The 15,124-nt window shown below is 38.4% G+C and overlaps 1 protein-coding gene across 4 annotated transcripts in view; it reads right to left on the bottom strand.

The window, feature by feature from the left end:
- LOC115218584 (fibrillin-1) overlaps positions 1–15,124 on the bottom strand; it is a 653,797-nt gene that overhangs the window by 32,084 nt on the left and 606,589 nt on the right. For 3 of the 4 annotated variants that reach the window (XM_036508171.1, XM_029788478.2, XM_036508170.1), the window contains 4 exons: positions 8,110–8,229; positions 6,271–6,462; positions 4,128–4,250; positions 2,673–2,873 (listed from right to left, as the gene is read on the bottom strand). In XM_036508171.1, the coding sequence (XP_036364064.1) occupies positions 2,673–2,873; positions 4,128–4,250; positions 6,271–6,462; positions 8,110–8,229 (636 nt within the window). The remainder of the gene's footprint in view (positions 1–2,672; positions 2,874–4,127; positions 4,251–6,270; positions 6,463–8,109; positions 8,230–15,124) is intronic. The other variant, XM_036508172.1, reaches the window with a different exon arrangement.

Below are 15,124 nucleotides of genomic sequence, written 5' to 3' on the forward strand. Positions count from 1 at the left end.
CATCTTGGCCTCAGTATGTTGGTCTTCTTTAAACTGATAGCCAGGCTTAATTCTTGACAGGCCTTTGAGAGTTTGTCCACAAGGTGCTGCATTTGCTCCTCAGAGTGCACTGTCAGTGCTGTATTATCCACGTGCAACATTTCTCAGATGAGTACCTGACACACTCTGGATTTTCCTTAATTTTCTGTCTGATCTGGTGTGAAGACTGACATCATCAGTTGATGTCCCAAATGTGTGTTTCAGCATGACTGCAAAGAAGATGCCAAACAATGTGGAGGAAAGCACACAACACTGACTCACACTGCTACACATGTTGAGTGCCTCCAATGAAGAGACATCAAACTGAGTGATGCTTTTCATATCCACATAAAATGATTGGACAATCTTGAGGAATCTTGGAGGACTGCCAATTTTGGCAAGGATTTTGAATAGGCTATCTCTACTGACTAGGTCAAAAGCCTTTGTGAAATCAATGAAGGTGATGAAGAGTGGTTGTCTTTGCACTTGGCACTATGTAGCAGTCAAAGACAGAAGATCATGTTGATGGTGGAGTGTTCTGATCTGAATACGAACTGAGATTTGGGGTATACCCTCTCAGTGATTTTCTGTAGTCTGTTTAGGACCATGAGATCAAAGACCTTCTCGACGATATTTAACAGTGAGATGCTTCTGTAATTCTTGCAGTTGCTTTTGTCCCTTTTGTTCTTACATAGGGTGACAATGTTGCAGTCTCTCATGTCTTGCAAGATTGTTACCTCCTCCCAGCACTGACACAGTAGCTTCAGCAAGTAGAGCTCTCCTTGTACACCTGATGATCTCTAGTGGGATGCCATCCAAACCCGGTGCTTTTCCAGTGGGCAAACCATCAATGGCTCAGCTCAGTTCTTCAGCTGTTGGCAGTGTGTCCAGCTCCTACAATGCATTCTTTTGCCTTTGATGACTTCCCCTATTCTGGATTTGAGTGGAGCTATCTTGTTCTGGGTTGGGCTGATGGCTTTCTTGATACCCTCATACATTATGTGAATATTGCCCATATCAAATGATAGTTGGATGTTTTCATATAGTTGTAATCAGTAGTCATTTTCACAGCATCTCACTGTCTTCTGCATGTTGTTCTTTGCTGATCTCAATGCTTGCAGTGTTGTCCTAGTGGGTTGGTGGTTTGTGTTTCAGCAGGGCAGAACACTTCTCCATGGGTGTATTGAGCTCTTTCACACTCACCTCAAACCAATTTTGTGTCATTTTCTTTCTCCTCCCAAAGGCCTTCAGTGCAGTGCTATGAATGATGTCTCTGAGAGAGTCCCATCCCATTTCTGCCGAACATTGTCTTCTGGTGGGTCTGCAAGGTGGTCTGCAAGCTGGCTGCTGTGTTGAAGTAGCACTGATATGCTACTTGCTTAGGGGTTTGGTGCAGTGCATCATTTTCGATTGGAGTTTGAGATTGCAGCAAACCAGGGAGTGGTCTGTATCACAGTCAGTACTCTGAAAAGACTGAGACAGGCACACATTCCTCGAGTAGTTGTGTCTTGTAATGATCAGATCTAGTTGGTGCCAGTGTCCTGAGTGAGGGTAACACCAGGAGACCCTGTGTTGAGCTTTGGCCTGGAAGTAGGTGTTGGTGACACATAGCCTATGGAGCATACAGTGCTCAAGCAGCTATTGCCCATTTTCATTCATGTTGCCAACCCTGTACTGACCCAGACACTTTGGCCAGGAGTCGTGATCAGCACCCACTCGGGAGTTGAAATCACCAAGTAGCACCAGCTGTTCTCCATTTGGTATCACCTGTATATTCTTAGAGAGCTGATTGTAGAGCTTATTCTTGGCATCTTGTGTGGAATTATGTTGGGGCATAAGCACTGATAATGTTGACAGGCCATCAGAAGAGTGCAATCAGAGTGAGAGAGTCTGCTCCAAACTGTTGCTGCTGAGTTCTACCAAGTTCAGGAGAGAATTCCATTTATGCAAAAAATATAACATGCACTAATACATAAACACCTACATGTACACATATATACAAATTGAATAAATTTGATTACAGAGCGGCCTTGTGTCATGCTGAAGTGGTGAGTTCTTTGCAAAGTGAATGATTAGTTTGAGTTGATCCCTCACTAGAATGTCTGGTATGAGTTGATTGCTAGTGATACTCTGGTATAAATTGATCCTTAACTAGAATGTACGAGATCGTTTCTAATTAGAATGATTTTGAGTGAGAAGGTCTGAAACAAATAGATTTCTAGTTAAAACTTGTGATACGAGTCGATTCCTTGTAAAAATATCTGATATAAGTTGGACCTAGTATGAGTTGAATCTTAGATATTCTGATATGGGTTGATTTTTTTTTTGTTAGAACTTCTGGTGTAGATTGATTTCCAGTTAGAATCCTGAAGAACTAAAATGACTCACACACAAAATTGTTCTACATCTGTGGAGAATATGACATATAACAGCTTAAACATATTTAGCTTCTCGTTAATGTTAACCCAGTTCAAGTCATGGGGTGGGTGCAGACTGGGCACTGTCAGTAGTTGCAGGAAGAAGAAGCCTGTCTTTAAGAGTAGAACGATTATTATAACATTCTCTTGCTTTCTTGAGACATATAAGGAAGAACAACCCCGCGCGCGCGCACACACACATACAAACACACTTAAAAAAATTACACCCTCGCTTACCTTGGCAGGTAGACTTGAATTTTGACCAAGTACCATTTCCTAAACACTCCAAGAATGAAGGACCTTTTACTTCATGGCCTTTTGGACAAGCAAGTTGGCATTTAGTTCCAGCAATTAGCTTAGCTCTGGTGAGACACTTAACACTCTTCACTGTTACATTATTATTATTATCAGGGGCAGTAAGTGTGTTACACACTGAGGCTGAAAATTGTTTTAAAACAATGGGCAAATGATGAAAAAGTTCAATGACAGAATTCATTTGACAGTTTTATTGTAATCAATTAGTATTAATATTTTAAGAATTATAGTAGTTAGCCGATAATTGAAGACATTGTTTTCAGTTCTCTTACCTCTGTAATCTTTCTTTACTTTTCCTCATTTTCCTGAGACAAACAGTGTGTTAATACTCTTCCTCATCATCACCCCCTTATCTTTATTATTATAAGGTAGACCAGTCTATCAATTCATTTGTATAACTAAATTAGCTCTCTCCAGACTGTAGCTGTTCCAGAGCAACAAGAATGATGAATATAGAAATGATATTTTGACTGATACATAATGCTATCTATTGAAAATTTCCCTTCTTGGGCCACTGTTATGTTCTGACTTTTCTCTGCATTTTTCTTTTGATTCCGCAACTGGTTTTTAATAAACTATACAAGCCACAACTAATTCTAAATATGGCCAGTGTATATTTAGATAGTGTGAAAATAATATATAATTTCTCATATAAAGATATTTGATAGATTCTGTGCTTTGGAAAATTGTGGGCTTTAATTCCCCACCTTGAATCACTGTCATTTATCTCGTGACCTTTTCACAACATGTGAAAGAAAGCGGTTTCTTCCTCCATGGACAAAATAATATACAAAACCTGACAACCAAATATCTTGATTAGACTCTGTATTTGGTGCCACTCAAGTGTTACCAGTCCACTGATACTATCAGACACATCCTTTTCTGTTTCCACAAAGAGTAGATCCCAATATAAGAGGTGTTGAGCCTTCAATATTGGCTAATTTAATGTTGCCATCGGCCCCAATTTGTGGCATGGTTAGCTGCCCACCACAACAAAATTGATATCCTAAAACTAAGGTGCTACATAAAAAGTGCACTGGTATGGGTGCTGGTGCCACATAGAAAGCACCCAGTACACTCTGTGGAGTGGCTGGCATTAGGAAGGGCATCAAACCATAGAGACCAAGCCAAAACAGAGTATGGAACCTAGTGTGGCCCCAGGCCTCGCCAGTTCTTGTTAAGCTGTCCAACCCATGCCAGCATGGAAAACGGATGTTGAATGTTGATGGTGGTTGCCTCTAATTACTTCTCATTAACTGTGTTTGGGAAGCACCACCAACATGATGAAGAGAAAAAGAAATAAAAAAGAAAGAACTAAGATGAGAAGAAGTAGTGAAGAAGGGTAAATCATATTTTAGAACATTTTAATTTACCTACCTGAGCAAGTGCGACCATTTGGATTGAGATGGTAACCTGGGTCACATTTACAGAAGTAACTTCCCATTGTATTGACACACTGGTGCTCACATTTACCATTATTCTTCTCACATTCATCAATATCTACCGAAACAGAAAATCCCATTGTAAAGTGTTATCACAGATAGGTAATGGAGACAGAAAGACAGGCAAGTGGGCAGGTGCCGAAACACATGTACAATGATACTGGACAGTCTAATGTGATTTTCTATAAAATAAGTAGAGTTACACCTGTTATATAAAAAGGTAAAACAAAATAAGATCATGAGAAAACCACAAAGGGACATGCTCCACACAAAACCAGACACTTAGGCTGATGCAAACATCATGTAGTGAATAACAACAACAACAGCAACAACAACTAGCAACTGCCACTGCCACCACCTCAGATGCTGCTGTCCACTAATATCATCATCATCATCATCTACTTCCTCTTTGTCTTCATCACCATCATCATTGCTGTTTCCATCTCCTGTACTGCCACTGCTGCTACCTTCTCCATCCCCTCCACAACCACCTTTGTTGTCATCGTCACTGTTATCACCATCTTTGTCATCATAATTTGTCATTACTGATAAACATTATTTCTTGCTGATGAGTTCTCATAAAACTGAAACATGTCTATCCAAATCAGGCTCACATCCCAGTACTGACTTTGCACAAAATACCATAGAATGTATGTCAGTCCAAGTGACATAGCTATGTTATCATTATTTCAACACTAACTTAAAATGGTCTCTTATATGTCATATTGCATCTTGTCTCTAGTATTTATAAATTTCTTCTGAGAAGCCTAGTATCCTTAGATCCAGTCTCACTACTTACTTGTTAAATGAGTCTTCATCATCAACAGCATATCAGACACTTTCATCTATTTGTATGCATCACATGTCTATGTTGCACAGGCATCTCCGTTGCACACATCTTGACTCATGACTTCAATACTTAATCGCTTTGCTCTCCATGCTCATTAGCATCACACATTTAACATATGATGCTTGTCAATCAAATTCTTCTTCATCCACTACAAATCTTCTACATCTAATGTCTATATTCCTTGACCATTCAGCTTTGTACAGTCTACCTTCCACAAAGAAACTTTTTGTTGTCAACAGAAGTATCAGCTATAATTGCTTTCATTACAACCGCAATCAAATGACTACGGATTTAGCAGAACCTATCATCAACATCCAGTGAACAATCCATAGACTTGAAATGAATTCCTAGATTGCTAAATATTTGTATTTCTTTATTTCATTTGATGCATTGGCTCCCTGCTAAACTGCCAGAGAGTCTACTGTATCTTTCATAGGCCCCTGATTTACAATGAGTTTAACAGTATCAAGTCCCTACTCCATTCTTATATATTAAGTAAAGGTACTCCCAATTGACAACTACATTTTGTGTTCTTTGTTTCTAACAACTATTTTGGAATCTGTCAGGTTGACCTTAGGCCTGTGCACTAGAGACCATTCTATCCTATTTGGAACTTGATAGATTCTGCTTGGAGTATATATCCTGAACTGTAATGGCTATGAAACAGCTGTTAAGCTGAGTAACTTACCAAATCAAGGAAGTCATAAAAGATTTAATTTCATCCTCTAGCATTTAGATTACTTTGTCAAATGTAATACTTATTCGTTTACATTGTACTGAATTAGTCATGCATAATCAATGATGTGGGTGTTCATTTCTTTTAGAATGACATTGTAGGGTAGATGTGAGTAGACAGATCAGGCCAGTTTGGACAAAAACAAAACAAAAAACAGGTAGAATATTTTGGCTGGATATGACCAGTTTAAATGCTAAAGGGTTAACTTGGCATCACAGTGCATATTGTTGACAAAAAACATATGGAGCTTCATGTATAATTATCCATCAAAAAGTACTTACGCACATGTGCACATATATGCAAAAATATAACATGCACAAACACACAAATACTTACACACTTATATATTCATACAAACTGAGTAAATTATATAATGAAGTTTATACTGGTTTAGCAATAAATCATGGAAATTTTCTGATTTATGTGACTTAAGCTGTTTAAAATGAATACACTCTTTTCTAATGTTTATGTCATAACCTTCAATCTACTTACCTTCACAGGTGACATTATTTCTAGACCAGGAACCATTTTTAAGGCACCTTAGGGTTGAGGAGCCATCCAAATGAAAACCTTTGTGACATTTAATTGGACATTTGGTTCCAATCTGTAATGTCTGGTTCTTTAAACAGGCTTTGTATTTCACATCAGCGTTTACAGGAGCATGGAAAGTTTCACAATATTCAGCTTTTGAAAGAAAACAGAACAAATATTTTGCAATTTTTAATTTATTACAATCTCAGAATTGATTGTTTGAAGTCTGGGAAAGCTACAAAATCATCAGGGATAGCTGCCAAGATATTAAAAGCATCAGGCTATATAGGTTCTATACTATTTACTCAGTTAATTATATAGTGAAAAAAGGTGTTATCTCCAGTGACTAGCATAGCAATATCATTGCTAATTACTAAGGCAATTATGAAGGTCTCAAGAAAACAGACATCATAGTGAAAGTAGTTGAAAGAATTATGGTAGTTAGTATAAAACAGAGTAACTAAGAGAAATTACCCAGACATAACTTTTGCATGAAGACTAAATAGTTATGTTGGTGCTAACATATCCAAGATATTGAATTGTTAAGCTTCTAAGCAACAATTTAATGAGTTAATCTTCATGTGGGTATCCCTCAAAGATTTCCCTCAGTCACTCTTACGTTACCAAACCTATCATCATTTATTCACCCAAATCCTTTATATTTAAGATCTGGCAAGAACAGGAAAAGACTATATTTTTGTTGAGGAGCTCTAATAAGACAAGCATGTCAAGAGTTAGCACCATGCTACCAAAGATCAAACTCACTCCTCAATGTGTGTCTCAGTTCAGTTGTTAATTAATTTGAATTTTAGGGCTTTCTCTTTTGTGTTTATTGACAAGAATTATCATTAACATTAATGATTTTCCATTTTATAATTGCTGTCATTTTGACTGATTAAAAAATGTTAGTGGGGAATTTCACTATATTAGCCCCATTTAACTGTGTATATGAAACTGAAGTTAGTAATGCTAATTAGCACACACACACACACACTCAATAATATTCCAGTTTCCTCCCAATATGTAACACATATTGGGATGAATTAAATTGCTTTTCTTTTTTTGCCTTTTCTTTTTTAATTTTACCATTCACATTCTGTTGGAGGAAGGAATTTAATAGGGAAATGCATATGTTACGGTAAAGTATTGGTGTGGCTAGCTAAAAGGCATAAAACAATAGCTGTAACATGATTTGGACTCGTTTTCAGTTGGTCAAAAGCCCACCATTTTAACGATGCAATCATTAAATACATATGCATACATATTTTGCATTATCCCACATCATAAACATGTTTTTTTATTTCACTTCTTAATCTCAAAGCATTCTACATTTATGAATACTAAAAAGTATTTATGCCTAACAATGCATAGCACATAAATTAGTATAATAGATTGTAAGTTTGTGAAGGCATCTGGCCAAGTGGTTAGAGTATTTTGGTTACTATTTCTAGTTCATGAGTTTGATACCTGGTATTGTGTCCTTGAGCAAGACATTATTGTACATCGCTCCACTTGACTCAGCTGGCAAAAATGAGTTGTAGCCATATTTCAAAGGGCCAACCATATCACATTCTGTGTATGTATGTCTGTGGAGTGCTCCACCATTTGCTTGTTAATGTCACGAGCAGGCTGTTCCATTTATCAGATCAACTGGAACCCTCATTGTCGTAACCGATGGAGTGCCAGAGTAAATTTGTGCAACTGTGTGAAGCTTTGAAAATAGGGTTTTTCTCCACCAAGTAGCAAAAATTCTTCATTGGTTAAAAATCCCTATTAGAATGAATACACATGTTAACTTACCTTTACAAGAATGTCCTTTTGAATCAAGAGTGTAACCTTTGTCACATTTACAGAAATAGCTGCCCGGAGTATTGATACACTGGTGGTCACATTTATTATTCTTCTCACATTCATTGATATCTAGAATTTTACAAAAACTCATGTTATAAATACTATCACATAAAGGATAGCGAGAAACATGTATCCTGCTCCCATACACCCAGGCAAGTGTGAATGAACCATGTGATGTGTAATGTTGATATGGATGAATAACAAGAGTGCAGATGAGTTGAGTGGAAAACTGGATAGAAGAGGAATAAGATACTGTGTGCAAGAGAGAAGCCTGTGCTAATACATATTTCTTTATTGCCCACAAGGGGCTAAACATAGAGGGGACAAATGGATTAAGTCGATTATATCGATCCCAGTTCATAACTGGTACTTTATTTATCGACCCTGAAGGGATGAAAGGCAAAGTCGACCTCGGCGGAATTTGAACTCAGAACATACAGCAGACGAAATACCGCTAAGCATTTCGCCCGGCGTGCTAATGATTCTGCCAGTCCGCCACCTGTGCTAATACAGACATGTGATACATATAGAGGAGGATATCTGTATGAAAAATCCTGTGTGATTAAACTGAATTGAGTCCATTGAAAGCTTAGGACAAAGAGAGGAAAATTGCAAAATGTTGCACCTGACAAAGAAAGGACAAAGAATGATGTTAGGTGGCAACAGAGAGTGCTGGAGAAGAGCCAACTTCCTCTGCAAGTACAGTGAATTGAACATAAAAAATTGTGGTAGTGATGAAGGTGAGAGACCTGTGTGTATGCGTGTGAGTGAGCATGTATACAAATATGAAACAAGAAGAGCAAGTGATAGACAAACTGAAAGGTGAATGATAAGTGTGTTAGAGGGGTGTAAGGCTATAACGAAATTCAAAGATGTTGCTTTGACAGTCTGTGTTTATATCATCAACAGGATCTTCATTTAAGATCCATTTTTTTATGCTGGTATGGGTTAGAATGTTTAACAGGAGTTGGCAAGCCAGAGGACAGTGCCTAGCACCACTGATTTGGTCTCTGTGACTGGATACCCTTCCTAACACCAGCCATTTTACAGAGTGGATATTTTCCCTTTTACATAGCACCAGCACCAGCAGGGTCACCAAGTAACTTGCAAGACAAAGAGATCTTGACCAGGGGGGGGGGGCAATTGTATTGAGGGAGGTGGTTTTGCATCTGTTGATGAAAGGTTACAGTATAATAGGGGATAGAGGCAGGTGTGATGCTGTCGAAGAAATACATAGCTATCCTATTTGGAGAGAGAAAGATAGAGAGGGTGTGTGTGTGTGTGTGTGTGTGTGTGTGTGAGATAATACATGTGAAAACAGTAGTGAGAACTACTATCATCCTAAGTCAGAATAGAACCACTGATACCAGGAAGAAGTGAGTGAAATATTAATAATAGAGGCATATAGGTGGCAGGGAGCAGATAAGAGAGGAGTGACAAGGACATGAGTGACTGGTATGGGCAATAAATGGATGAGTAATAGAAATGAGAGATGCAAAAAAGAGCTAGAGGAGCAAATATATATGGGTGTTAAAGGGTTCAGAGGCTATCAAGGAGTCAATGATGTAGAGTAGACAGTTGACAGCTGTACACTTATACTTATGTGCACAAGTTACACTCATACATAAGTCTAGTAATGCATGCCTATATATGCATGTGTGTGTGTATATATACACACACACACACACATATATATGTATATGTATATATATATATATATTATATATATATATATATATATACATATATATATATATATATATGTGTATATATATATATATAATATATATATATATATATTATATATATATATATATACATGTATATAAACATATATATAATATAAATTTTTATGCCTGTTTCACCATGCTTGGGCAGGTGGGCATGTCTTCTCTAATCCATCATACTGTCAGTTGATGTTGTCCTTTGCTATATACTTCATGAGGTGTAACAGCTTCTGCTCTTCTACCTCCACAACTTCTTCCCAATTTATCCCCACTTAAACATGGATATTCTGTTAGAACAAACTATACTGTAGTAGTTACCACGAGAGAAACTGATATTGGCTTTTGGAGCAGCAACTCATCTCCTCATCAATGTTTTATTGTAAAACAGTGCCAGAACAAATCCTCGTATCTTGATTAGCCAGTGAGCCTGTAGAAAAGAAGTCATTTTAAGTCTCCCTCTTCCCTATATTTCAAGCTGTTGTTTGTTCCTTCTCAAGCCACACCTGGTTCTTAGGGCCGGTTTCCCAGTTTCCTTGGCGTATAGGTTCCCCAACTGGAGGGACGCCAGTCCATCCTAGGTGAGCTGCATGATGCAGGAGGAAAGAGTGAGAAAAAGTTGTGGCAAAAGAGTCAGCAGAAGTTTGCCATTACCTTCTGCCGGAACCGCGTGGAGCTTAGGTGTTTCACTCATAAACACACACATCGCCTGGTCTGAGATTTGAACCCACAATCCCTTGACCACAAGTCCACTGCTCTAACCACTAGGCCATGTGCCTCCACATATATTTCAACTACACAGTACATATTTATACAACTATCCTCCTCCATCTACGTTAATGCCCATACCAATGCAGTCTTCTCTTTTGCACACTACACCTAATTCTTCATATCTGTTTCAGTAATTTGATTGTGGCCATACTGGGGCACTGTCTTGAAGGGTTTTAGTTGAGGAAATCGAACACAGGACTTATTTTTATAAGCCTAGTACTTATTCTATCAGTCTCTTTTGCCAAACCACTAAGTTACAGGGACATAAACATATCAACGCCAGTTGTCAAGTGGTAGTGGGAAACAAATGCAAACACAAAGACCAATATATACATATATATATGACAGGCTTCTTTCGGTTTTTGTCTACCAAATCCTCTCACAAGAATTTGGTCAGCCCAAGGCTATATTAGAAGACAGCTGACCAAAGTGCACAATAGGGATACATATTCTTACTAGCCTTTGCTGATCTTGTGCATCCAAAACCCACATTCCCCATCATGTAGCATTATATTTTGCACACATGCAACATACTATCTGCCTTTCATGCTGATGTAGACCTTCTGTTAGTTCTTACTCTGATTTCTATGTTCTCAACCACCCACCTCACTAACTACGCTACATTGATAACAGAAGCTATCAACAACTTGTAGAGAACTATCTGGGCATTAGCTTGAATCTATAATGCAAGTGCTCTCAGATCTTACTTCCTCTATGCACTTGCTGCATGTAAAGTGTTCCTTTTTTGTTGACCTATCTGTGATCCCACTATCTCTCTTATATTTTCACAGCTTAAAGTGGATTCACTTTTAGGAGTTCCTACCTTTTTTCCAGACACCATGAAGGTTATTTTCCTGATAGAAGCAGGTTTCTGTCTTCTTTTCTACTTACCAATGCATTAGTTTTTGCTAGATTCACTTTGAAGTACCTTCATTCCAAGTTTTGTCTCCACATCTGGAATTTCTTTTCTAAGTCTACAAAGATTCAGCTATAAGAGTTAGATCATCAGCATAAAGAAATTCCTATGGGCAGTCATGATTTAAACTTCTCTGATATGGCTTGGAGAACCATATTAAATGGAAGGAGGCTGAGGACTGAGCCCTGGTGTATCCTCATCTTCACTCTGAATTTAACACTATACTTATCACTGACCCTCATCTTATTGACTGCACCTTCAAATATGGCAAGCACAGCTTACACAAGCCATTTAGTGGGCAGGGAAACCCTATCAAGGACCTTTAGGTCAACAAAAGTCTGGCTAGCTTCAGTAATACTTGTCTGGTACAAAACCAAACTGCAAATTCTCTGTGAGAAATATCTTTCTAATCAATTCTGCTATAACTCTGTCTGCAGCCTTCATAATCTGGTCTAATCTGCAACCTTCATAATCTGGTCTAATAGTGTAACATCTCTGTAGTTTCCCCTCTCTAATCCATCACCTTTCCCACTGATATGGTCACACTAATCATTGGTACGACACCTTCCTGTTCCACCTGTTTTACTTCACTCCATGAATGCGTGCACACACATACATACATACACACACACACATACATACACACGCGTGCCCCCATACACACACACGTGCCTCCACCCTCCACATACATACACACTTGCACATGAATGTACAAATGCTTAAACACACACATGCAACACATACATGTACACATTGACACACATGCAGATAGATAAATATAGATAAATATATCTCAGCATGTCAGGTAGATGGTAATATACTGAATTGTCAAATAAATTTAAATCAGTCATTTAGTTGGAGAAAGAAAAACTCCTAGCGGTAATTGTTAGAAACTCTGAAAGAAAAAACAAATAATTTCAAGAAATTTAACATAGGTGCAGGTGTGGCTGTGTGGTAAGAAGCTTGGTTCCCAACCACATGGTTCTAGTTTCAATCCCACAGCGTGGCACCTTGCATAAATGTCTTCTGTTATAGACTTGGGTTGACCAAAGCCTTGTGAGTGGATTTGATAGACGGAAACTGAAAGAAGCTCATCATATATATATATGCATATATTTATGTGTGTATGTCTTTGTGTCTGTGTTTGTCTTGCCACCATTACTTGACAACCAATGTTGGTGTGTTTAAATCCCTGTAACTTAGCAGTTCAGCAAATGCGGCTGATAGAATAAGTACTAGGCTTACAAAGAATAAGTCCTGTGGTCGATTTCTTTGACTAAAAACCGTTTAAGGTGGTGCTCTAACATGGCCACAATCAAATGACTGAAACAAGTAAAAGAGTAAGAGAGTGGTTTAGGTATTGAACAGAATTGATAACAGAAGCTATCAACAACTTGTAGAGAACTATCTGGGCATTAGCTTGAATCTAGAATGCAAGTGCTCTCAGTTGTTACTTCCTCTATGCACTTGCTGCATGTAAAGTACTCCTTCTTTGTTGGCTTGTCTGTGATCCTACTTAAAGTGGATACACTTTTAGGAGTTCCTATCTACCTTTTTTCTAAACACCATGAAGGTTATTTTCCTAATAGAAGTAGGTTTCTGTCTTCTGGTGGTTTAGGCATTGAACAGAATACCTTGTGGTATTTGTTCTGGCTTTCTGTCAAGTGAAATCCCACCATAGTCAAATTTACAGATTTTTTTTTTGTTGCTAGTTTAATTTGCTTAATTACAAAAAGCCAAGGGAAATATATGAAATGGACCAATGGCTTAAATTTGCATAACTTCTGCAGGTGCTGATGAAGTCAATCATATATGTGTGTGTGTGAGTGTTGTGTGTGTGTGTGTGTGTGTGTGTGTGTGGTGTGTGTGTGTGTGTGTATGTGTGTGTGTGTGAATGTGTGTGTGTGTGTGTCTCACCACTGCTTGACAAATGGTGTTGGTGTGTTTACATCCCAATAACTTAAGAGTTTAGCATAAGAGACCAATAGAATAAGTACCATACTTTACAACAAAGAAATAAGTACTTGGGTTGATAATTTCCAATAAAATTCAAGGCTGTGTCCCAGTACAAGTAAATGAAAGATAAAGATGCAAAATATATATTTGCTGAAAATCTCTGTAAAATCTCTTTTTCTATTTGTAGCAGTCAAATGAAAAACCTCAAATATGTCATTTCCTTCACCTCTCACTCTATACACAACATATTCAGCAGAATTTTTCTGAAACTCTCCTTCTTACTTCCAGTCTCACAGCTGCATAGACACAATCTCTACATTTGAGAAGCCCTCCAAGCATGCCGTCCAAACAAAGTAGCAAACCTTGATGGCACCTTTTCCATTATCCATCCTAAAACAGTGTACTTCAGAGGTAGCCCCTATCTTTCTTTTATCTTGCTGGGTACCACCGTGAAGAATTCGTTTTAGTGGAATGAATTGACCCCAATACTTAATTTCAAGCCTGTTACTTATTCTACTAACATCTTTAGCTGAACTGCTAGGTTACAGGGACATAAACACACCAACACTGGTTGTCAAGCAGTGGTGGTGAGGCAAACACAAAGACACCCACACATAGATATAGATATATATGATGGGCTTCTTTCAGTTTCCATCTGTCGAATCCACTCACAAGGCTTTGGTTGGCCTGAGGCTATAGTAGGAGACACTTGCCCAAGCTAGTTTTTTGTTTAGTTTGTCCATCTTCCTGGATACTTGCAGTGATTTCACACAAGCATGTCATTCCTCATGGTTCCCTATACATGTTCTTCATTCATCAGTATTTGCCATTGGACTGTTGTCTTCAGAGGTTAGATGTTTTCTTCCCTTGTCGATTCTTCTTTCAACTGGTTACCATAACACCAGTTGACACACTGCTTCTCCTGGGTACCTGACACTATGACCAGCAATTCTTATTCTTCTCTGCTGAATCTTCTTAGTCACTTTAGGTAGATCCTGATAAAGCTGTACGTTGGTTAAATGAGCTCTCCATAGAACATTCTGAGCCACAGTTAACCTTTTTGTGTTGCAGTCATCTGTTTTCAAGCTTTTTTGGTGAAGGTTCAACTTTCAGAACTGTATTACAAAACCTGGGAGTTATTGTCGACAGCGATTTGCGTTGGACAAAACACATCGCTAAAATTGTCAAGAAGGCTGAGGGTATCTTGGCATCACTCACCAAGTCCTTTGTGAGCCGCTCTCCGGCTATCTATCTGCGGCTTTATATAGCTATGGTATGACCTCACCTGGAATTTGCATCACCAGTCTGGAACCCCTATCTTGCCCAGGATATTAATAGTCTGGAAGCTGTTCAGCGACGTGCAACCAAGAGAATACCCTCCATCAGGCATTTGCTATATTCTGAACGCCTTACTTCCCTGGGCCTGGACACATTGAAACTCCGACATCTGGCAGCTGACTTGGAAGACACCCATAAAACTATTAACCATCTTACAAACAATAACTCTGAACACCTCTTCAAACTCCACTTGTCTAACACCCGTGGACATGTTTACAAAGTCAGAAAACAACACAGCTCCCATGACTTTCGGAAACAC

Source organism: Octopus sinensis, linkage group LG13 (genome assembly GCF_006345805.1).
Source record: "Octopus sinensis linkage group LG13, ASM634580v1, whole genome shotgun sequence".
Lineage (NCBI taxonomy): Eukaryota > Metazoa > Mollusca > Cephalopoda > Octopoda > Octopodidae > Octopus > Octopus sinensis.